The 24,282-nt window shown below is 35.5% G+C and overlaps 3 protein-coding genes across 18 annotated transcripts; 1 reads left to right on the top strand and 2 right to left on the bottom strand.

Moving 5' to 3' along the window:
- The first annotated feature begins 1,358 nt into the window (after positions 1 to 1,358).
- On the top strand, positions 1,359 to 8,514 carry LOC117917261 (ubiquitin-like-conjugating enzyme ATG10). 16 transcript variants are annotated; one of them, XM_034833481.1, is made up of 9 exons: positions 1,359 to 1,457; positions 2,248 to 2,348; positions 2,447 to 2,490; positions 4,225 to 4,375; positions 4,492 to 4,532; positions 4,625 to 4,708; positions 4,839 to 4,938; positions 5,620 to 5,717; positions 7,989 to 8,514. In XM_034833481.1, the coding sequence occupies exons 4-9, from the start codon at positions 4,258 to 4,260 to the stop codon at positions 8,193 to 8,195; spliced, it is 648 nt and encodes a 215-aa protein (XP_034689372.1). In that variant the 5' UTR covers positions 1,359 to 1,457; positions 2,248 to 2,348; positions 2,447 to 2,490; positions 4,225 to 4,257; the 3' UTR covers positions 8,196 to 8,514. The 16 variants fall into 16 exon arrangements, with proteins under 16 accessions (XP_034689372.1, XP_034689365.1, XP_034689373.1 ...); XM_034833474.1 differs by having other exon boundaries at positions 4,225 to 4,391; positions 4,492 to 4,542; XM_034833482.1 differs by lacking the exon at positions 2,447 to 2,490.
- A 1,322-nt stretch (positions 8,515 to 9,836) lies between these two features.
- On the bottom strand, positions 9,837 to 15,398 carry LOC117917658 (TPR repeat-containing protein ZIP4). The gene is made up of 5 exons (XM_034834000.1): positions 14,074 to 15,398; positions 11,693 to 11,882; positions 11,533 to 11,565; positions 10,753 to 11,373; positions 9,837 to 10,654 (listed from the first exon to the last, which is right to left on the bottom strand). Exons 1-5 carry the CDS (start codon positions 15,384 to 15,386, stop codon positions 9,986 to 9,988), a joined length of 2,826 nt encoding a protein of 941 aa, XP_034689891.1. The 5' UTR covers positions 15,387 to 15,398; the 3' UTR covers positions 9,837 to 9,985.
- Positions 15,399 to 17,233: 1,835 nt separating this feature from the next.
- LOC117918363 (FRIGIDA-like protein 3) lies at positions 17,234 to 23,508 on the bottom strand. The gene is made up of 4 exons (XM_034834954.1): positions 23,380 to 23,508; positions 20,042 to 21,101; positions 19,047 to 19,219; positions 17,234 to 17,919 (listed from the first exon to the last, which is right to left on the bottom strand). Exons 2-4 carry the CDS (start codon positions 21,087 to 21,089, stop codon positions 17,503 to 17,505), a joined length of 1,638 nt encoding a protein of 545 aa, XP_034690845.1. The 5' UTR covers positions 21,090 to 21,101; positions 23,380 to 23,508; the 3' UTR covers positions 17,234 to 17,502.
- Between the last annotated feature and the right edge of the window lie 774 nt (positions 23,509 to 24,282).

Raw genomic sequence — 24,282 nt, 5'->3', positions numbered from 1 at the left:
TAACGAGCTTTGCTTGAAGAATAATGAGAGTTCGAATGTACAAGCTATGCTAATCATTGAATAATTTTATGCTAATCGGGACTCAATTGTATTTTGCTTATGAAATCACTTGGATCAACTTTTCATACTTGATCACATTTTTTGTATCTCGTCTTATGTAGAAGGATTCAAATGAGATTGAATAAATCTTATCAAAGATGGCATGTGTTTTCTACGTAAATGTAAGGTTGTCATATTTAGATATTTTAGTATAAGATTATGATAGTTGCATGTTTTATAAAGTTTTAGGTATTGTTTGGTAATAGTTTATAAAAACTGTTTTTTAATGTTTTGCATAACAAATGTTAGTTTTGAAACCTAAAATGTTTTTTAACTTGTTTTCTATGTTTTTAAATATATTTTTTTAAAAAATATATGTAGTACTTTATTTTTAATCATTCTCCATATTTGTATAATTATTTTTTTAAAACAACCATAAAAAACACATGTAAAAATAACTTAAAATGATTAAAAGATATTTTTTGAAAACAATAATATTTTTTTGCTTTTAAGAATAAAAAACTTTTTTTTTTTTGTTTCTAGTTGCCCAACGCGTTTTCCTCTATTTTGTTTCAAAGAACAAAAAATTGTTTTCGAAAGTCATTACCAAACAAACCCTTAATTTCTATAGATATGAGAAAAGATTTTAATCATGATGGAAGAGATGGTATCCTTATATTCTCATTCCTTCAAACAAAAATAACTAATGGTAGACAATTTTATTTTATTTTTTCTTAACAATTTAATGCAATTTAGTGAGCTAATTCAAGTAATTAATTTTTATGTGAAATTTTAATACTTTTAAAGGTAAAATATTACATTTGGGAAAAATCTATCATAGCGAATTGATGTCATATAAATTTTGAATTCCCCAAGTATATGATAAAACTTTGGGTTATATATTATACAAAATTTGAATTATCAAATAAAGTACAAACATACATCATTAATACAACTCAAATAAGACTAAAATACAAAAAAGTTAATGTAAAATAGAAGTAATGAAAATCTAATAAGATTAGACGTAAAGTATAAAACAATTAACAAAATATAAGATATAAAGTAATCGGGTTTTGGTACAAAAGTATCGTCGAAAATGGAATTAGGATGTACATGTAGACTATACTTCTTTGATAAGGTATTGATACAATAATCAAACCCTTAAAAAAAAATTAAATTTGATTTTACCATCCAACTTTAACATTTAATTTAATATTTTTATAGGAGGGGCAGGTGGGAAAAAAAACATTAAAACGGTGAAACTGAAACGACGCCGTTTAAGCAACGGGAGATACCGAGAACCCATTCCAGAATGTGAATCGAAATCAATTCCGTAATCGTCTAAAGAAACTAACTCTAAGTGGACGTTACGGTTTCGCTCCTTCTGCTCAGAGCTCCTGCAACACCGTTTTCTCTAGGTGAGTTCCCATACCCCTGTCGATTTCAGTGTTTCAATTGGGTTTTCAGTAATTGAATGGCTGCATTATTATTATTATTTTATGATGTAAGAATTAGGGTTTGGAATGGACGAGGTTTTCAATTTTTGAGTGGCTTGATTTTTCTGCCATATTTTGTGATGATTAAGGAATTAGCGTTTGTTTCCAGGTGTCAAACAATGGTGATTTGGGTTTTCATGATTAAGGAATTAGAATTCAGAATTACTAATTTGGTTGGTGTTTATAGGATTAAATACGCTAACTTTTTTGAATTATATCAAAACCTGGCATGTGGCAGAGAAAGGCAGAATTCGAGATGGGTTTTTCATAAGGAATGTACAAATGTTATAGGTGTTTTTTTGGATACTCTTTCTATTTTGAACTTTTTTTTTTTTTTGAAAGAAATGTGCTGAATTTTGAAATTTTCTTTCCTCATATTTCCAAGAAATGATTTGCAGCATGAACAGATTCTCAGACACCCTTTGTAGTGCAACATGTAAATTTACACAAAATCAAAATCAAGAGTATGTTCCAATTGTTCTGTCAAAAGGAAAAATTTAGGGTGGCTACTTGGCTAAATAGCATGAAATTCTTCAAAATAGTGTTGCCAAACTTAATGAACAAAAAGTGGAAATGCAACAATGAGATATGTTATTTAGATTTTTATGAAAATATAAGGAAAATTAAAATATAACCAAATGGCAGGTCAGTTCAAACCAATAATATCTTTAGCATTATTCATGTAATTTTTTTTATTTATTTTTTTTGATAGGTAAATTTTTGTCCCCATTGGGACTTGAACTTGGAACCTCCCACAAATCCTCCCCGCCCCTTTACCACTTGAGCCAGGCCTCAAGGGCTAGCATTGTTCATGTAAGTTCTTTATACTGTTGCTTCAAACCTTGCAAATGGCATAGAAAATGAAAATCTGACACATGGTTCTTTATGACTTTGTTTCTGGTTAAAATCAGGGTAGGGTGTGGTTGAAGAATATGTTGAAAAGCTAGTAATACTGGTAAGATCAAACAGCTGCATCAATAAATGGAATCCAGAAAAAGAGAGAAAAAGAAGCTATTTTGAGCACCTCATGGGGATAGTCCTCCAAATGCCTAGGGCAATTTTTATTTTTTTTTGTCTTTTGGACAGGAAAATTGTGAATATATATTAAAGTTGCCTTAATAAAAGGTGCACCTAGGCAAGTAGCTCATTTATTGATTTAAAAAGGCCTTAGGCCATCTAAAATTAATAGAAGTTGATGAATAAAGCTCTCTTGGGTAAGTGGAATTGGCGTTTTGCCATTGAAAGAGAGGCGTTGTGGAAGAAAGTGATCAGTCACAAATATGGTGTAGAGGAGGGGGGGTGGTGTACTCAGGCCGAAAGAGGGAGGCATGGTGTAGGGCTTTGGAAAGCTATTAGAAAGGAGTGGATGGGTATGTATAGCAGTTCAGCCTTCCGAGTGGGCAATGGTCGGAGGGTGAGATTCTGGAAGGATAAGTGGTGTGGAGATGAGCCTCTCTACGAATCCTTCCCCTCTCTTTTTGCCATTTCTCAGGCGAAAGACGCGTGGGTATCGGAAGTGTGGAACCAAGATGGAGTAGGGGATGGGTGGACCCCTTTGTTCTCAAGGGCGCTGAATGATTGGGAAATTGAGATGATGGAACAGTTTATGCTTAAAATCCAAGCTTTTAGGGTGCAAAGGGAGAACGAGGATAAGATGGTTTGGACAGCATCTAAAAGTGGTGTCTTTTCAGTCAAGTCGCTCTACTCTATTTTGGAGCCTGGCGGTTCAGCTATGTTCCCGTATGTTGGTATCTGGAGAGCAAGTGTGCCGCCAAAGGTAGCCTTTTTCTCGTGGGAAGCATCCTGGGGCAAAATCTTAACTCTAGACCAACTTCAGAGGAGGGGTTTTTCTTTGGCAAATAGGTGTTTCCTTTGTCTTGCTGAAGAAGAAACAGTGGATCATCTTTTACTCCATTGTGTTATGACGAGGACATTGTGGAATCTTCTTTTTTCTCTCTTTGGGGTGGAGTGGGTTCTCTTTGGTACAGTTAAGGAAACTCTCCTGGGGTGGCATGGAGCTTTTGTGGGGAAAATCCGTAAAAAGGCGTGGCAAATGGCCCCCTTATGTATATTTTGGACAGTTTGGAAGGAAAGAAATTCGTTGGCTTTTGGGAATGAGGTGTTGTCAATCCAAAGGTTGAAACATTCTTTTGTAAGTAATCTGTGGTCATGGGCGAGGATGTTTATAGTTTTGAGCCCGCGGTCTCTGGTTAGCTATATTGAGTGGCTAGGTTTTTGTTATAGGTGGGGGTTCGGGCTCGCTTCCTTGGTTTTGAGTCGAGGGGCTGCTTTTGTATACTCTTTGTATACCTAGAGGACACTAGTTTGGTGTTTCCTCTTTCATTTTAATATACTTCTCTTTACTTATCAAAAAAAAAAAAAAAAATTAATAGAAGTTCTAGCTAAAACTATTGGGGAATGCAAGAACGAAAACTGATTTATGATAAAGGAAAAGGAATCAACATAAAGGAATGGGAAAATCGAAGACAACAAATGACACTAAGGATATGGTACCCTTATTATAGGAAGCTAGAATCAAGGAAACCATGAGGTGTGACTCAGGTGTCAAAAGGTTTGGGGTTCCACTTTGGAACATTTTTGAGCATACAATAGTTCTTTATTTTAGATGATAACATTAGTTAATTTGACCCCAATGCAGCCTCTTGTGGGGTGTTCCTTGTCTCTTCAGGTGGCAAGGTGGCCATGGATATATCATCTTGGGATGGAACCCTCTCATCAAGTGACTTCTGCCTTGCTGCTCATGCTTTCACTGAGAAATGGAAAAGGATCAACCCTGTTCTCCCTCCATGGTCATGGGTACCTCGGCCAAAATCACCATGGTTGGCTTCTCATGAAGTTAGTTTTGCCCACCATTTTGTCATGCTCTGATGCATTGGTTGATGCTATAAATTTCATGTTCCTGTTTCTTATCTTCTCTGCTACTTATCTCTCTCAGGTAGAGGGTTATTTGTCACTAGAGAACATGTGCATTCTCAGGTCTTGTGAGGTCTGATTTGATATTCCATTGAAGAATAAATTCTGATGTAAGCAGAATTGATACAATCTACCTCTGTTTGTGTCTTGTACAGGAAGATCACGATGAAAAAAGTCACAAGGGAAATGAAGAGCCCAATTGTCTGGGGAAAGATGAGTACATTGATAATGCTACTTTGGTAAGTATGTCATTTTCTATATTCTGCTCTTAGTTTACATTCTCTTGTAGAAGCCTTGAAGGGTAGTTGAATAGACATGGATAATACTCCTGAACAATAGATTGACCATGTTCTTGTTTCATTTTGCAAGGTCCAGAGTTATCGTCAGGACGTACGTTACTTTGACTTCCATATAGTGTACAGTGCTTCATATAGGGTTCCAGTGCTATATTTCCGCACATATTCTAGTGGTATGTTTGTCTCTATGTAGCCATTATATGTATTGGGGTGATGATCCCACAAAATGACAAATATACCTTTCTAATTGTTTTTTTATAAGCAGACATTTGTTTACAACATTAAAAATTCAAATTTTATTACATTAGACACCACTCTGATAATTTACCCAGTAATTGATTATGACAATATGTTAGAGTTGATTCTGTGCTGCTTCTTTTTAGATTTTCTAACCCATCGTAATTCAATTCAGGGATTGTCCAAAGCCCAATAATAAGTATGAACCTACCCATGTGCAACCACAGGGACTTATAAATCTACTGTTGGGTTAGAAAGTTGCATGTACGATCCTTGTTTGTTGTGTAGCTCTATCTAGGACTAGGTCCTTGTTAAATCAAAGTACAATGTGTCTTTTCTGAGTACCTTGATCCAAGTTCTTGTTTCAATGTATCAAAACTGCTTTTTCTGTCTAGGTTCTGAACCATCCTTATAGCCATTGACCTTACATAAATTGCATTTGATAATCAAGTTGTATTTGCCATAGTTACACAAAGCACCTCTATTTTCTCTATGCATACTGATTAGTTTTAAGTTTGTTTATTTATTTGATTATGAAACAGAAAAATACCACTAACATAACAAACCTTGAGTTCATTCTGAGTTAAATAATTTACTAATCATTGCTAAGTTTGTAGATGGCCAACCTTTGCTGTTGGAAGACATTGAAAAGGAACTTCCTGGAAACTCTACAAATGTACTAATGGAATCAAAATGGACATTCATAACTCAGGAGGTACATATTTCTTATTTTCCTCTTGTTATCATATATTTTTTTTTTTTGGTTTTTCTTTTGCCTCTCAATCTTGATTAATCGTTATTAATTTGACAAGAAAGTGACTGTTATATGCACTGATTAAAGTGATTGTATGATACATATGCTAGTTGTTAACTGGGAGTTGACAGTATGTGTCTGCTACTGTGCATCGCTTTGTCTCTGGACGTAGAACATCTAGGCCAGGGTTTTAGTCCCTCTCTCACAGCCTGATTTTGATTTTTTGATCCACCTAATGCTGGGAGATGAAGCTTAATATAAATTACTTGAAAAAATAGCTGTGGATCTTGCTCTCATCCAACTGTATAACCCCTAGCTCTGAGGAAAGCTTGTGTGTTCATTACCTTGATCCAAGTTTTAAAACTTGCTCTTGATAAAAAAATGATTTCCCAAAATTTTGGATTTTGAATTTGATAAAGTGGAATTAGTGTTTTCACTAATATGATGGGTGGGGCATCCTTTTTTTTTACTCTGAATTTTATTTTATTTTGTTGTATTAAGTGCATTATATTAAGTATTAATATTTTCTCTTAATATCTAGTCATTAAGTAAAAGGAAGGAGGAAAAATCCTTCATCAAAGTACACAATCCCTATACACCATCTAATAAAAAAGGTGGATAAGTGGATGCTAGTTCAAAAGGTCAAATCTAGCTACAATTCACTGAGGTCAAATGTAGTACAAAAGATAAAAAAGGTGGGTTGTGTTCTCCTAAAGATTGTTTCCGCAGGTTGTTTATTCTTGTAGATCATAACCATCTTGGATGGGGGATATTTGGGATGCTAGGGAGGTGGGCATCAGGGAAGTTGAAGTTCCATCATAGAAGTAGTTTCTTTGATTGGGAATTGGAGATTGTGGTGTAGTGGAGTTGAGGGTCTCTTAGTTTGTAAGGCTTCATGCAATGGCATGTTCACAGTTAGATTTTTCTGCAAGACTTAACCCTTCCTTTTGCTGCTGAACAGATTTGGGATCCAAAAGTGTCTTCCAAGGCTGCCTTTTTTGCTTTGGATGGTGGTATAGACAAAAATCTTAAACATAAACCAGCTAATGAGATGAGGGGGGGTTTATGTTAATTGGTGTAGCCTTTGCAATCAGAAGGAGGAGATGTTGATTATATTTTTAATTCATTTGCAACTGGATTTCTTGCCTGTCATCTTTGGTGTTGTGTTTTCTTGGAATGTTTTTCTAGCCTATCATAGTAGCTTCAAGGAAACGATTCATAGAATGGGTTGGAAAATTGCTCTATTATGTTTGTTTTGGATAGTTTGGAAAAAGAGGGAAGAGATGAGCCTTTCAAGACTTGGAGATTTAATTTTGGTAATTGAGAATCAGTTTCTAAATTATTTGTTTTTGTAGTCTAAAGGTTCTGTATGAGATGTCAACTTCACTTTTTGGGGATTTTTAGACAGCCAAGGTTGCTTTAAACATTTTCCTTTTTCTTTTTGGTGTCTTTTTCCTTTTTTTCCTTTTTTTTTTTTCTTACTGTTTTATGTGAATCTCTTATATCCCTTGAGTACATGGGTTGTGTCCCCCTTTATTAGGTGCATATGTATATTCTTACTTTTAAGTCTTTGTTTAGATTGGCCTTTAAGAGGCTAAAAGCTCTTTTTTAAGCTCAAGAAAAGCTCATGTACCATTTGATTAAGTTTATTAAAATAGCTTGGAACTTTAAAAACATAGGAGTTCTGGAATTGCTCTATTTTAGCTTATGACATAAGTTATTTTGTGTTTGATGAACATCAATATTTCCTTTGAAAACTAAAGCTTTGCCTTCTGCATCAACTTTTAGCTAAAATCACAAACAAAAAACAGGTCTTAATTTGTATATCAAGAAGAGAAAAAAAAAAAAAAAAACAGGGAAAATAGAAGTGATCTAATAATGGAGATCTTGCGGCATATTGTAGAATTCAGAAGTAAGACCAAATTAAATTAACTTATTATGTCTTCTTGTGAAAAAATGTGCCTCCCCAATGTTTCTTCCTTTGATTAGATGATCAAGCATGGTTAAAAGATGCTTGGTGCTACCAAGCATTCATAGTCCATTCTTACCTTGCATAGATATCCTTCATCTTGCATCTTTGCATGTTTATTTCCCTTCCAAGCTTGTTTATGCATGCTAGGTGTTGGCTGGAAAGAAATATTACTTGCGAAAATTTCAGAAAATCCATGTTTGGTTAGGGAGAAAAAAAATATTATGATCAAGTTTTTGATGTTTCAATGTCCTCGATTGTAGGAGCACCCATACTTGAACAGACCATGGTACAAATTACATCCTTGTGGAACCAGTGAGTGGATGAAGCTGCTTTTTCTCACAGACCCTTCCCTTGGTGGTAGCCAAGGGGTGCCAGTTGAGCTATATCTCTCATCATGGATCTCAATGGTTGGGCAGGCGGTTGGCCTTAAGGTCCCCTTGGAAATGTTCAACAAAAGAAAAGAGTGAAGGAGGCGAGTTGTATGAGAATGGTTTGCCCTAAATCTTCCAGACAGGGGTTAACAAGGCATTTCTTCTGATGATCCAGTGAAAGTGAAAGTGGTGGGCGTTTCAATAGTATGGCTGAAGTGATTCACTCTTTCAAATGACAGGCAATCTAGAAAAGACAAAAGGGTTGATTGTGGTATAGAGTATAGTTATGGGTCTCAGGGTTTTCTCCTTGAGCCAGAGTTGTTGGTGTTTATGTAGAATTGTTCTAGCAATGAATTTGAATCAGTGATGATGACACTTTTGTAAATTCAATTTATATAATATTAATTAATTTTAATTCAAGTCTTATTAAAAATTAAAGAGTTTTATAATTATAAAGAAATTTAAAAAATAGATAGCTTTTAGGAAAACATGAATAATAATGTTATAATAAAATCATGAATTATATTTTTTTTATAAAATAATAATATTTTAGTACATGTTAGAAACATAGGGTTATTAAAATCCTCGTATTTTTTTTAAATGGATAATAATTATTAATAATATTTTATCTAAAGTAAATAATGAATAAAGTTTAACCTTTAAACATATGAATGAGTCAAATTTTCAATTACATATGTGTATTTATTACTAAATTATTTATATAATATTTTACAATGTTTATATTTGATATGTAATTAATTGGATCGATTTTTTAAATTTTAAATTATTCTTAAAAATTAAAAAACTCATTAAAGAATTTAAGTTATTAATTATGTCTTAATTTATAATCTATTCATCTAGTAATAAATTCAAAAAATATAGTTGTGTGTATTGGAGAAACATTAAAGTCGTAATTTATATTATATTAACTTTGATCGATTACTTTTTTAGTGATTAAATATATTTTTGGAGTTCCAAATTATTTTTAAAAAAATTTAAACTGATTAATAAATTCAATGCAAAAAGTATTATTTGATTTGTAAGTCTTGTTTAATTTAGAATTTATTTGCTAAGTGAAAAAATTTGTAAAAATATGATATATATTAAAAGTAACTAACCAAATAATTTGAAATAAATTTTAGTCTATGATTTTGTAATGTTATTGAGTTACACAACATTTTAGTATTAATTAAAGTAATTTTTGAGTTTTAGATTATTTTTTAAAATTAATAAATTTTATGTATCAAGTATACTTTGATTTACAATTAATTTGATTAATAAATTTTTTTTATATAATTTAAAAGAAAAATTATATTTAAAGATTTTGCGATATTGATATTAGATCGTGAAAAGAAAAATAATGATACCATGTTTAATTTTATTTGTTTTTTATGATTTTTTTTTTTTAAATATCTCTATGTTTTCCTTTTATTTTTAAAATAAGATGGAAACAACTTGTACTTTTTTTATAAAAAAAAAACTATTATTAATTTCACTTTATTTTTAAAAACTAAAATCGGTATTGTGAATTTTTAAAATCAGAAAACTGTTTTTTAATTAGATGACCAGACAGATTATATATTTTTGTATAAGATAAAAATATAATTTTTTTTTAATCGACCAATCCAGGTTTTTAAAACCTAATCATGATTTGTGACAATAATCTTCAAGCTGAAAATATCCAACTATCAGAAGCTGCCAACTGTCCAAAAAGTGTGTCAGCAAACTAGAATGAAGTTAGTGATGAAGAAGCAAATCAACGAGTGGCTACTTAGCTTGAATGTTCTTCGACCTCCTAAAGGCAAATCTACATACAAGTAGAAAAGGAGAAAGCCTGTACTAGAAAAAGAAGTTGAGAAAATGCCAATAATCTTCTGTACATACAATCATACCACTTGCTGAGACTTGCTTTCACCATCATCAACCTGAGCATATTTCTTTGCAAAGGCAGCCACAAAATCCTCCATGCATGCCCTGTATGTGTCCATTCCTGCCACCTTGGATGCCACTTCCAATCCCATATTCATCCATTTCTTAGCAGCATCAGCCTGTCCCAGACACACTGGCATGGCTGCCCGGTTCCATGCCGTAATGGCGAGCCATTTCCCCTCATCCGTGGGATACTCACCATCTTTGAGACCAACCATGATTCGATACGCTTGCTTGTACATAGCATACACAGCATCGTCATCTGTGTCACCCCTGTGAATGCTGGCTACTGAGATTAGCCTCCGGACAACTAGAGCTATGTTTTGGTAGTCTGGTGAGGGAGAAGAGACAAAGGCTGAGAGGCACTCAGTTAAGGCAAATGTGGCTACTTCATGGTTGGATTGGGGGCCTTCTGAGGCATTGAGGCCTATCTGAAGGAGGTGGTTGGGATTGCAGAACTTTGAGGAGGCAAAGCTCTTTACAAGCAGGAGCTGTTGGGATCCCAGGTCATTAAGCCTTCCGTGAAGATCGTAGGCATTGAAGGTGTATATGAAAAAGAGGTTGGGCTTAATGATGGTAACTTGCTCATCGTCTAGTTGGGTCCCAGATGAGATAGAGGACAAAATCTGTGTCCAACAGGAATGCAAGTTCCAGCTTTGGTTATGGTAATTGAATCAGGTTTCAGCACAAGTTAAAGCAAATAACAAGATCTTGTCATTCATACCTTGCCAGCCCGTTCTAGCAGTTTAATGGCTTGTTTTACTTCAGTGTCCAGCAATCGAGCCTGCCTTTGTTTCTCAGCAGCCAGCATGGCGGAGACAGTCAATGTCAATGATTTGCATACCATGACATTGTTTTCCTCCATTTCCCCATCAAGCACAACACTGTAAAATTCCGATGCCAATCTCAAGAATTCTGCACATACGTCATAGTTTTTCTCCTTCCCTGTATTTGTCCCAAAATTCCATGCATTCACAGCAAACCAATTCCGCTCTCGTCTTCCAACCTCCCCTTTTCCAAAGAAGCAGTCGGGCCCAAGCTCAGATATCCGCAAATGAGCTCGTTTCATGAATTTGAGGATCTCCTGCTCATAGCCAGAGTCCTGAGTGAGGATTGTGACTAGGGTGCGTAGCACTGCAACTTCTGTCGTGGGCATGGGTTTTCCTGAGGAGTAGAAGTTTAGAAGATTGGCAAGAGAGGCAACAGCAACAGGAATAGCACGACAAGCAATGGCTTCATGGGCTGAAAGTGAGAGGAAATCCGGAGTGAAGTCAATGCAGGTTGTCATTCCTTGCATCTGACTAATAGCAGCATTATGGTCACTCTTTTGAAGATAGATCTTGAACTGTGTAAGGCAGAAAAAATGGCAAGCTAGATTAAAACTATTCATCAAATGGTCTTACAAGTGAAATGACTATGTTGTAGTTGAGCAATGAAGTTAAAGGTACATTGATTTAATGGCTCTATAGGAAAACAAGGGATGAAAGAGAGAGAGAGAGAACACCTTAAGGAAAGCACAGGCTATGTTGGGCTCAAGCTGCAATAATGGAAAAGCATAAACAGATTGAGATATTAGTCAGCTGAGCGTTGCTTTCAGGTTCTTAAATACTGATTTATTGTATAAAGAATTATTTTCATCAACCTACAGCCAAAATTCAAAACACCTTTTCTGCCTCATTGATGTATTCTTGAGCTTGATCTAACTGGGATAGGCCAAGGTGGCATAGGCACAAAACTCTAAAGCCCTTTGCTCGGAGAATTCTATTTTCTATGTTATAAGGGACATAAAGCATGGACTTTTCAAACATCTCTGCGCTTGTTACGTAGTCCTTCAAGAGAAAGTGATCTGCAGCGCTGAAACAAACAGAACAATCAAAATTTTTATTCAGAAAAATGCATCAAGTGTTGATACTTTGCGCCTAAATTATTGTTTCCTTCAAGATAGGTTTTTTTCTACAGCTACATTTAAAATGATAAATTTGATTAATCATTAGTGTGGATAACCTGAATCCAACCTGCTAATACTTAAAAATTCTTATCATAATTTTAAATAAGATTACAGTAGTATCAAATCATAAAATTATACAAAAGATAAAATATACAATAACTAGTAATTACAAATCAGTTCAAACTCAAGTTGGCAGGTCTGAGAGTGTAACCCAGTCAAAAATACCTTATGGACTTCTAAACCATGCTCATTCAGTTAGATTTTGGCCTTTTGCTAACCAACTGAAAAGTATTTCTAGATGATTTTCAGAATTGCAGCCATACACCAGAAAACAAGGAAAATACTGAACTTTCATATTAAATGTTTCCTGTGAAAAACCCTTGAGAGCGTAAAATAGTTTATGTAAGAAAAAAAAAATCCCTCAAGTTGAATCCAAAACCCCAAGAACAATATTTATTTTGGGAAGACTTATTTCAAAGAAAAATGAAAAAGATAGGTTCTCAGTTCAGTGCCATGAAAATAAACTCAATAGCAATAAACCTTTGACAAGGGAGTGTCAGCATTTTGTTGCTTTATCAAATCACATAGCTTAATATAAATAGAATTAGAAGTGTTTATCCTACCAAAAAGAAGCCGTATTTAGCTAATTCCTTGAAGAAAAAGAAAAAAATTTAATCAACTACAAGTTGCTATATAGCAACATATGAGACTAACTCATGAAACAACAATAACACTAGCATGAAAAATAAAATTTGATGTTCAGTTGCTATAAACCATGGTTGTGATTTAACACATTTCCAGTATACTGTTAGCTTCTGAAATGATACATAAATCAGGCCTATAGGCTATGATATCTTAGGAATCAAATACTATGTTTTGTGAAATTTATTCAGCATTTTTGGAGGAAATGAAATGTGTTAGAACAGGGAAAAGTAGAGAGAAGGTATAGCAGATGAAACTTCCACTAGAAAGGCACTGCAGGAGTCCTACTAAAAGTTTCAAAAAGAAACTCCCCTTCCAGCAAGAAGTCCACTTCAGTGCTGACTGCTCAGGGAAGCTAGGTGGACCTACTAGCTGCAGTTACCTCTCTAATCTAGTGACAACACTCCAAGGATCACTAGAATCTAGTTTGCCCTTCTTATTATGCTGTTCGCATATTCCTCCACAGCTATCCATAAGAAATACTTAGATTGAACTTTCTTTGAGGCCCTATGACCCTGCTAAAAGTTCTGCATACATTGCCACACCAATAAATCCAGGAGGATGAAGCTTTGGCCAAATGTGGAATAAAGTAGACGCCTCAAGTAGAAGACAAGAAGCAATCATCCAATAGCAAAGTTCACCAAGTACTCATTCTAGAGATGGCAGCAGGGAAAATCCTAAAATGATTGCAGGTTCTAAAAAGGCATGGTGAGAATAACTCCAGGGTGGAGCGGGGACCTATCCTTTGAGTCCCTATGGTTCTAGAAAACAAATGGCAGATGACACTGGGGCCTCCAACCTGCCGATCAATTAACCCTAAGCAGGACACAGGAGCAAAGAAACCCTGAACTTAACTGTAGCATATGGAGGAAACATGATCAAGTACCACGAAACCCTGCTGCTAGTTACTGCAACTATCTAGCTTGCAATAATCCATATATTCTAAATGGTAATGCTATTATATCCAGAGGAATTTTCTAACTTATTTTTCTGACAACAAGCAATATATAAATGCTCTTATTTTTAAATGAAAATCGTGAAGGCCTGCATCATGTTGATCAAAATTAATACTTTCAAGCATTCATCAAAAGACCTTGTATCATTTGTTCCAACTATAAAGATGAGGAACTTAACAGTTCCCCTGAACAGCGTTCATCCTCTTACAATACACTAAATCATTAATAATTTGTCATTCTGAAACATATACAAGGAATACAATCGAGTACCAAGACGCCCCAACCAGTTACTGCAACCATCTGACAGTGTTAAGATCCATACATTGTACCGGAATAATGCCATTATTTTCAATAATTTTCAGTTACGTTTCTAACAAGGATAGAATTTATCTAAAAATCAAATATCGTTTGGCTCCAGACAAAGGATTAGAACATATACCAGTTCCACAGAACAGCATGCATTGCAGTCCTATCCTTGGCCGCTGCCTCGCCAGCAAACAGTGCCACCACCCTCTCATCCGACACTAGCTCGGCCACCACCTTGGCTCTCGCCCGAGCCCCCTCACCGCCACCGCCTTCACCCACGACTCTATGCGCTATCCTCACTGCAGCTCCGGCACTGACATGGCACCGCCCTAAAAGACCCAAAAACAAGCCCTTGGCTGTCTCCGCCCCCGCCGTCCCCGCAGCCTCAAAGTATGCCTCTATCGCCGACACCCAAATGCCCTCCGGAACACCCTTGTTCACAACCATACCCCTCAGCTCCTTCTCTGCCTCTCCATACCTTCCTAAACCTAACCACGCCTTCATCGCCAGCACAGGCAAGCACGGATGCCGATCGCCATCGCCTTCTCTCAAAACCCTAATGCACTTCAGAACACTCTCGAACTCTTCTCCCTGCAAATGAACAGCTGCGATGAAGCGGAGACACTTCGATCTCAAAGCCTTGAGATCTTCGGTTCCGTTTCGTGTTCTCGCTGTACTCAATCCCTTCTCGAACAGATCCAACGCTTCGTTCATCAGCTTCAGAGCCTCCTTCACACCACAGCCTTCAATTTTCGACAATGCACTCTTCCCAAAAACCAAATATTGGTTCGCGAGCGCTTTGTAGTGCTCCGCAGATCCGAAAAGTAAATTTTTCGCGCGGTTCAGCAACGTAACCGCGAGATTTCGGTCCAAAACGTCCCACGCTGTCCGAGATCTCGCAATGTTGAGATCCAATAGCAGTTTTCGCTCCCCGGCATCGGAGATTGTAGCGGCGTCGAGCTTCGAGGTGAGATCGGTGGCTTTCTCAAAGCAAGACGCGGCGAGATCGAATCGGCGAAGTTCGTGCCAGATCAAGCCGGTCTTGTAGTAGAAAGATGCGGACTTCAGTGCCGGCGAGGGAACTCCAGCGACATTTCCGGCGAGGAGAAGCATGTCGGCGGAGACCTGCCGGAGCTTGACCACTTCCTCACCAACCTTATCGCCGGAGGACCGGACTCCGGCGACATTGGACAGGTCGACGCAGGCGTTCCAGAGACGGTAACTGAGTTTCCAGATCTGAAGCTTGATGGAGTTAGAGAACGGGACGAGAGAGCTCAATTGAGAGAGAGTCGACCGGAGATCGGATGAGAGGTTCGTCGGAAAGGGTTTTTCCGGCGATAGGAGTTCGCATTGATTGATTGAAGCTTCTAGTTGCGAGAGAAGTTGAGACAGAGAGTCGTGGTGGCTCGGCCGGATCTCCGGCGATGTGAGCTCGGCTATTCTCATTTTTGGCGGGAGAACCTAGCCGGCGAAGTAGGCGTTGAAGGCATTTGAATAAAATTTGAAGTTCTTTTAATTAATTTGGAGTTTTTTTAATTTCCGAAAAACAAATTTTAATTTTTCAAATAATAAAAAATAAAAAATAAAAAATAATATTTAAAGGTTTATATTATTGTAAATGAACCAGTGAATATCCATCACATTATTAAGTACTAATTAAAGATGATTTATGATTTTCATTTACTCGTGGATATTAATGAAAATCATCTAAAAAATACTTTTTATCGTTCTCTCAATTCCAACTAATGTGTTAGTTTTAAGACTGAAAATTAAGGATATAGAATTTATATATTTTACTACTTGAATTTAGTAAGTTACAACATAAATGTTTATGCCGTTAGGTTTTTGGGTGTAACAAATCATTTATTCTCATTTTTAGCATATATCGTATAATATAATGAACAAATTATAAATTTTTAGAAGTCATTTATAATGCATAAAAACATATTTTTAAAATTATCTTAGGGAGCATTTTTTGAAAAATCAATAAATCATATTTTTTTTTAAAAGTCTAGAAAATATAATTACTTAAATAATTCAAATGAATTAGTTTAGATTTTAAATTTATTTTATTGCAAAACTTATATTTTTTATAATTTGTAAATTACTTGATATGGAATGACATATTGTATGAATTTCATTATAATATCAAATTAATTTTTAAATGCATCTAATAAAAACCAATTTCACCTTAAAAAAATATTTATTTAATTAAAATTTGCACCTTTAGAAATTCAAGCATTTCTGAATAGGAATGACAACAAGGTATGTTCTAGATTAATAGCCTTCATCTAATCTCATCTTGTTTATTTATATCTATTCTCATCCATGTAAAAAATAATAATAAATTAAATTAAATAGAACGATACAAAACGAGTATAAAAATTCTCATATTCACTTAGTTTAAATCTTTTTCAAGATTTAAATTTTATTACGAGTAAATATAATTTATAAATAAAAAATATTATAAATATTTAAAATATATTTTTATGAAAAACAATATTTCATTTATGGTTAAAAAGTTGAAAAAAAATCAACTAAAATAATTTAAAATCACATATTATAATCAAGACAAAATTGTACCCCAATCCCATATTTTTAAAAACTTCTCAAACCCAATTTCAAACGGTTTATTTTTATCCCAAATCCCTCCCATTAGAGATAAGAGAAACAAAACAAACACCAGAAAAAATTCATCTCATTATCATCCTTATATCTTATATCTCATCGAGTTCAATTAATTTTTCTTAATAGAAAAACAAAAATAAAAAAATAAAAACAAAACCATTGAATAAAACCCTTTTGACACCCTAAGATCCACACCTATCGAAGAGCTTCTTTCCAAACCTTCCTTTAAGCTCCCCAAAACCAGTGGCTCATGCATGCAATTCCAACTAAATGAATTACTCTTAAAACTGCTCAAAAAAGATGCGCATGAAAAAATGGTTTGGAAAAACAACCTAAATACATCTGACAATACATTCATCTTCGTGTAATAATTAACTCCAAATATATTCATATACTGCTCTTTTACCCAAATGCAATCATCAAGGCAAAACCCAGTCTGAGAAGTGATGTGCCTCAGTTGTGTACAAAAGACCTAACAATCTACAACTACCCTCTCCAGAAGGGTTTTCATCTTCCATATGGACAAACTACTTTCCTCAGAAGCACAAAATACCTTTTCATGATCTCAACACAACAGTGAATAAAGCAAAAGTGAAGCAAAGAATCAAGTAGACAAGGAAGAGGAGAAACAAAAATGAAAATGCAGATCAGTCACAAAGACCATCTAAACATATAAACATGAAAAGCATAGTGCATATATTAGAGGATCAAAACATCTGCTTTTACACCAAATTAATAATCAACAGGGCTAGTTATTTTTTTTCTTTTTTTGGTTTTTTGTTTTTTTTTTTGGTTTTTTGTTTTTTTGTTGTTTTTCGGGTTTTTTTAAACATACTAAAGTTGTTCATAAACTGCAACATCCAACAAACTTAAGGGTTAACACTAACAGTTAACAGGCGAGGATCATTATCATCATTTGGCCATCTCTACAGAGCTAGTGAAGATATGGGGCCTGGTACTGGTAGCCATTTCCAAAGTAGTTGCCATGACTGGGAGATAGGTTGTAAGTAGCAGAACCCAGAAGTGAAGGGCCATGGTTGTCAGTGGGTACGGGGTAAACATAGGGTCTGTCGTATATGTACTGTGGGTACCTATCAGTCACTCTAGCATAGAAGGTTTTGTCAGCGGCAACGTTAGTGGCTCGGGGTCCATATCCTACACCATTGGCACGGGGCCTCTTGGGTTGGGGCTTTGCAGCTTCAGTAGCTCTTTTCTTGTCTGCCTTGGCTTTCTCTAGCTGCACAACCCGTTTCTGGAGTGGGTCCAAGGGATACTCCTCCTCAAGCTTGTGGTCTTCAATGCACTTGATCACAGCCTTAAGGGCAGTCAACTCCCGTTCATTGACTTCATTCTGAAAAATAAAAAGAAAATCACTTAGATGAATCAAATTATTAAAAAGATAATTTTTTTCAGTCTTTTGCAAACCCCATCGAACATCCAGCATCAGGCCACATTGTAGGAATTCAGATCCAAACACTTCAATATTGCTGCTGGAACCCCAAGTGCAAATTTCTGTTACTAATATGATAATGAAGTTAAAATACAAACTACAAAAGGGAATATACCAAAGCATAAAGATTCCCATAAGCCAACCCCATATCAATTTGATAGTGGAAAGAAAAACATCATTTATATTGCATTTGTGTATTTAGTAAAAGTAAATTCCAAAAAACAATTCAACATTAATACAGTGCCAATTTTCTGTTAGTATTATATATTTAAATACTGGAAAATATGACAAAAATAGGGAAAATAGCCAGCTTTAGCCCTGGCAAGCAGCTTCCCACATCAAAAGAAAGAAATTACTGATTATTGGAGAAAAGACTAAAGAGAATTTGACTTTGTAATATAAGATTTTTTTTAATGCTTAATTTTAAATTAGAAAATGAACAGAGAAAATCCCATCACCATTTTCCCGATCTGCTCTTGGATTAATTTAATTAAACCCAGCCTAAATGAATGACATCCCACAGTAGTCCAGGCATGAATTCTGGAGCTCCAAAAGAAATGAAGTGAATCTGACTGTGATTTGTGTATAATTACAAATTGTGTGTGCACAAGGATTAATTTTTTATAGATGAGTTTTGGTGTATTTAACACCCAAACAAGGTTTCACCAGATTTGTAGGCCATTTTTATTAATATTGTGTCAGTCTTGATTGTTGACCCTTTGCCTTGAACTTAGCTCAAGTGGCAAGCAGTGTAGGGATGTCAGATGTCCCAGTTTTGATTCCCAAAAGAAGGAAAGAACTGTTACCTATCAAATAAAAGGTTGATTATCGACCCTTTACTAGATCCCACAGTATATAAAATCACAGCCTGATGGCCATATTTCAGTAGGACCTACTTAGATGGTTGCATATTAAGAATTTATAAATAAATTATATAGCTCTTTATTTGAAATTTCAAGAGAGTATTACTGGGAAACAGCATATCTCAGCATATCTCATTTTGATATAGTGCTGTATTAGGAGCACACCTGTGCAGTGGGAGATGCATTTCCAGGTTTGAGCGGCGATGAAGCTTTTCTTGCCTCCTTCAAGTAGGACTTCAGCAAAGGCACGGGCGAGAACTGCTCTGTGAGCTCAAATGCAAAAGCCAGGTTAACAGCATCAATTTGCCTTCCACTGTTTATCAGTATCTCGATTACACCTAAAGAATCAAAACAAAGCACAATAAACAGTAAATAATGACCAAATCTAACACAGAAGGAACATCCATTTCTATCACTTCCAAATTCCACATGATAAGTTGAACCACACATAAAAAATATAGGAAACTCACTGTGATTGTTTAGTGGAGGCCAAAAAAAAAATTTGATTGATGTCATTCATCTCTATTCTGTGATATAAATGCATTGTCCAAAGAAATAGAAATCTACGGGCTCACTACTTATATAAGATGAAAGATGATACTAAGAAGTTTTCAAACTCTCTATCCTTATGTGCTTTTCTTTTTGGAAAAATGCTGCCTCTGTATTTTTGGTGTATTTTCCAGATATCCCCTATGTTTTTATAATCTCCTACCATGATTTGGATCCTCCTTTGGCATTCCAAATCTCCATAACATGTCAACACCTCCTCCTCCATATCCCACAACACCAATAGGGGTTTCTAGTCATTTTAATGTTTCAACAATTGGGTAACCTTACACGATATAACACTAGTAAAAGAGAATGATGAACATAGTCATGCAGTTGGACTCAAAATATTGGTTACTCCAGCACTTTTTCCAGAAGATGCATAAGGGAAAAGAATCAGAATAATCCCAGGAGGTAAACAAAATACCTAAAGCATTAGTCAAATGGAAATACACCAAATACAGGATCACCAGCAGAGAAATAAATGGGGAAAAAAACTAGTTGAGGGCATCAATGTTCAGTTCAGTAAAGTTCCTATCATAAGGTGATATTGACCAGATGTCTCACCATAAATGTGTGGCCATGCTAGTTTTACAAACAAAATAAAGACTAACCTGCCATTTTCTCTGACAGCCCAAGGGAGCGACATAAATCAGCTGTTTGGCGACGGCGAGAAACCATTGGTATTAACCTGGATATTTCTTCCTGATCAAAATCAGAAGCAATACCAAAGGTGGCCAGAAGCTGCAAGAATGCATGAGCCTCCAAGGAGTTCCCATTGCTGGCATCAATGTCAAGAGCATCCAACTTGGGCTTCCATTCCTCAGCAATTGCTTTTGCTATTTCCTTAACATCATCTGAGACTTCAGAAACAGGTCCCAGATCTGGGTTTGTTAGCAAAATGCTAAGGCATTCCATCAGCATGATACAGGTTCGACGGAGACCCAATAGGTTAGCATCCTTCTTTCCATCCAAATTAGGTATTTCAATTCGGTAAAAGTCCTCCAGCGAATCCAACACAAAACGGGCTGGGTCCATTGCAGCCTTTAATGCCTGTGGAATTTCCTCCCTCATGGCAGCAAGGTTCTTACGGTTATCAGATATGAATTTGTGAAGCCCTTCTGAGTCCATATCTTCACATAATTTGATGAGCTGGGGATAAGACTTCAACTCCACATTTTCATTTTCAGAAGACCCTTTTACATCTTCCAAGTTACTTTCAGCAGCCATGGCATCAGGTGGTTTCTCTTCCATAATTGGCACACCAGCTCGGTTCTCACTTGCAACAACAGCATGCCCAGAAGATGACAATTTGTCGTGCTTCCCCAAAGCATTAACAATTGCAAAGACTGCAGCATCTCTCTTCTCTTGAAGCCTCCTCAATGAATCTTGCTCCTTGGCCACAACTGCAGCTTCCCGCTTCTCCAACAGTTGCTGGGCTTCCATCGTTTTCATTTCAAACTCCTTTTCCTGGTCTTCCAACTCATTAAAACGTCTCTTTAAGGACTTCTCAAGACCATGAAAGTGCTCTTCAAGTTGTTTCCATTTCAGGTTAAGTGTTAAAGCCCGGTGACTTTCAAGTTCGGCAAATGCTTTCTGAAGCTGTTGAATCTTACAGGTTGTTGAGTCTATGAGGGTAGCAACTGATTGATTACCTTCCATTGCAAAGAAGACCTTGGAGAAAGAAAAAAAAAGAGGGTAAGCACAATAAAAGTGGTAATCCAGACTGAATGCAGCTAGGCCACTTGTCTTTTATTTATTTAATTGTTTGTTTGTTTGTTTACTCGTTTACTTATTTACTTATGGGAGTGTCAAGAATCAAATGAAAGGCAACAAGTAGGAGATAATGAAAGAACTAAAATTAAGAAAGGAAGGCCTACAGCTTCAACTATTAAAGAATTTGTAGGATAACCATAATGAAGGGTAGTTAATGACAAAGAAAACAGTTTAGTTAGCCTTGGATTTTGTTTAGGAAATGTTTATAGGAGTTTCATTTTGATGCATTATGAGAGATTGGAACCTCTAAAGTATAGATTCCTCACCACCTATCTTCAAGTAGTCTTTTTTTCTTTTCCTTTTTTTTTTTTTTTGGTAGGTAAAGAGAATCTCTAAGTGGTCTCTCCTACTTGAGGTTAGACGAATGAGGAATTTTCAGTGATCACTTGGGTGGAATTGGGCTTACTCCAAACCAGCAAGAATTCAAAGTACTATTATAGCCAAGGTTCTTTGAGAAGGCCATAAGGGAACAAATCAACTGGTGACTGCATATTAATGGTACAAGGGCATTCTGCTATCATCATTGGCTCTTGGAACATCATCCATCTTATGAGAAAGATTGAGCTTATTGCTCCATGATGGAAGTCAATTCAAGTATACTATAAGGTTTGCAAAAGAAAGGGTGGATTTCCTAGCAAAACCAAGGGACCACTGAACTAGAGTACTTCATGGGGCATTTCTACCCTCCTCAGTTGTACTTGCCACTGTATTCTATCTATAATATTTTTCTGTGTGCTTATCAAAAAAAAAAAAAAGGTACTTGCCACTGTATGATTTAGGGTATTTCTATTTGGTTTCCCTCTCTTTGTTCACCTTGTGGGGCATTGGTTCCTTTTTTCTACTTAATCTATCACATCTCAATAAGTTTTTTTGTTAAGAAAATAACTTCTAATATTGAATACTTCCCTCAATCACATGAGTTAAAGATAATCAAAATCTCATTAGAGATTGAGCCAAGCTCAAACACACTAAGAATGAGCTACCATATAACCAGACAAATTTCTAACCCTAGAAATCGCATTAGTTGATTAACCAGCAATCAATCACAATAGTTAAACCCAGCAAAAATCTCATTAGTGTTTGAGTGGAGCACAAAGAGGTTGAGATTGAGCATCTATATAGTCTTATTTATGAACTCAACCCTCCAAATCCTCAAACAAAATTCTAAACAGAAATTATCAACATTCCAAAACCATTTTCACACCAATACAATCTAACAATCTCATACACATAAGAACTTGATCACATATTTAAACCTAGTAAAAACCCACAAGGGTTAGCAACTAGATAGTCTAATTCAAGAGCTCAGCTCTTCAAATCCCCAACTAAATTTCTAACCTTAAATTCTCAAGGCTTCAAACCCATTTTCAATGTTAACAGTTATATTCACATGGGAATCAATCACACTAGTTAACCCTAGAAAAAATCTCATTCTAGCCAGACCGGAGCTCAAAGATCCGAGGAGCATCTATAAAGACATAAAAAGAACCCAACCCTTCAAATTCCCAAACAAATTTCTAACCCTGAACAATCACTGACATACGGGTACTCAATTACATAGTTAGACCCGGCGAAAATCCACAAGGCTAGCGACTATATGGTCTCATTCAAGAGCTCAGCGCTTTAAACCCCCAACAAATTTCTAACCCTAAATTCTCAACACTCCAAACCCATTTTCGTACTTATGCAACTCAACAATCAACTTACAAATGAAACTGAAAAAAAAAAAAAAGGAAAGGAAAAAGAGAGACAAGCCCCAAAAGCATACTAGTGAGTGGCATTGTAATCTTCAATTTTGTTCAAGGCCCAAAGAGAATTCAGCAGAAAAGAATCAACAAACAGACAAACCACAACAAAACAAGCACAATCCAAGAAAAGAACCAGCAAACCCAAAATAACCCCCCCTTTTTTCTTGGGGATGTTTTCAATCTTCAACTTTCGCAGAAGACACAAAAAAATTGAGCTGCAAACACTCAGAAAACAAGGATATCACGCCAAAAAGACACACAATCCAAGAACAAAACCAGCAAAATCCCATAGCACAACCCCCAAAAAAATTCCCCTAGAACGTATCATTTTCTCCGGATAATCGCGTCCGATCTCAAAACAACCACAAGAAAAACAGGAAAAAAACACAGAACCAGCAAAATTAGTCATAATTCGGAAGAAAACTCACCGGATCGAAGAGGAAAAGGGGAAATAGAGTGAAAATCAAGCCATCTTGCAGAGAGGGGTTTGTGGGTTCGCAGTTGCGATCTCAATGAAGGGGGAGCGAAAGAGGAAAGTGATATCGCAGCACTCAGACACGGCTCTCTGTCTTTTGCTTTTTGTCGGCCACTCCTGTTCCTGCTACCGCCAGATTATGGTCTACCACAGAAATACACTCTCCCTACGTTCTTAACGATAGAGCGATGGGAGTGGTAGTAGTGGAATGTGGGGCGCTCGTGAGGTCTCGATAGGGTTTGGACCAAGAAAAGTGGACTAAGGTTATTGGATTGGATGGAGCCAAATATCTTGTTAGGAAGCCAAGAAAATGTTGGAAAATGAGGGAAAATTATTTGAATTTCCTTGGTTTCAAAAATAAGACAAATGAAAAAAAAACCATAAAAATACATTAATTAAAATGTTAAAATTGTTATTTTCATTCTTTTCAAAATTGTAAGCATATTAATTATTATAATTATAAAATAATCATTATTATTTTGATTTTGAGGTACCTTTTTATTATTTCATTTTGACTCATTTTTGTATCGTTGAATTTGATTGATTATTGTTATATAACTGCTTGTTAAATTTTAGAAAATATGAATTTATTTTGGTATGATTATATAATTGTAAAATATCTTCACAATTAAAGGTAAATTAAATCCTAGAATATTTAATTCAATAAGTTTGATATAATTTTTAGTTAGTAAGTATTTGGTAAATCAACTTAACTTAAAAGTGATTTAATAACTTAATTTAAGTCATTAAATATGTTTTGTAAAATAACTTAATGGTATAACTTAAAATCAGAAACAACTTTAAGTAATAAGTAAAAATAATTAACTTATTTTTAAGTGCACATCTTTATTTTTTA

This window comes from Vitis riparia, chromosome 7, assembly GCF_004353265.1.
Source record: "Vitis riparia cultivar Riparia Gloire de Montpellier isolate 1030 chromosome 7, EGFV_Vit.rip_1.0, whole genome shotgun sequence".
In the NCBI taxonomy this organism is placed as follows: Eukaryota; Viridiplantae; Streptophyta; class Magnoliopsida; order Vitales; family Vitaceae; genus Vitis; species Vitis riparia.
Note: the sequence above shows the minus strand (reverse complement) of the source record. Positions and strands in the feature narration are given on the sequence as shown.

What these genes read in the sequence shown, in the direction of transcription:
- LOC117917261 (XM_034833470.1), top strand. Translation starts at nt 4,162, where the DNA reads ATGATAACATTAGTTAATTTGACCCCAATGCAGCCTCTTGTGGGGTGT. An exon ending in GAGAACATGTGCATTCTCAG is followed by an intron (nt 4,533 to 4,624) that starts GTCTTGTGAGGT and finishes TGTCTTGTACAG; the next exon opens with GAAGATCACGATGAAAAAAG. An exon ending in GGACATTCATAACTCAGGAG is followed by an intron (nt 5,718 to 7,988) that starts GTACATATTTCT and finishes CCTCGATTGTAG; the next exon opens with GAGCACCCATACTTGAACAG.
- LOC117917658 (XM_034834000.1), bottom strand. Translation starts at nt 15,386, where the DNA reads ATGAGAATAGCCGAGCTCACATCGCCGGAGATCCGGCCGAGCCACCAC. An exon ending in TAGCCTGTGCTTTCCTTAAG is followed by an intron (nt 11,374 to 11,532) that starts GTGTTCTCTCTC and finishes TGCCTTACACAG; the next exon opens with TTCAAGATCTATCTTCAAAA. An exon ending in TGCTAGAACGGGCTGGCAAG is followed by an intron (nt 10,655 to 10,752) that starts GTATGAATGACA and finishes TGTTGGACACAG; the next exon opens with ATTTTGTCCTCTATCTCATC.
- LOC117918363 (XM_034834954.1), bottom strand. Translation starts at nt 21,089, where the DNA reads ATGGAAGGTAATCAATCAGTTGCTACCCTCATAGACTCAACAACCTGT. An exon ending in GCTGTCAGAGAAAATGGCAG is followed by an intron (nt 19,220 to 20,041) that starts GTTAGTCTTTAT and finishes TTGATTCTTTAG; the next exon opens with GTGTAATCGAGATACTGATA. An exon ending in ATGCATCTCCCACTGCACAG is followed by an intron (nt 17,920 to 19,046) that starts GTGTGCTCCTAA and finishes TTTATTTTTCAG; the next exon opens with AATGAAGTCAATGAACGGGA.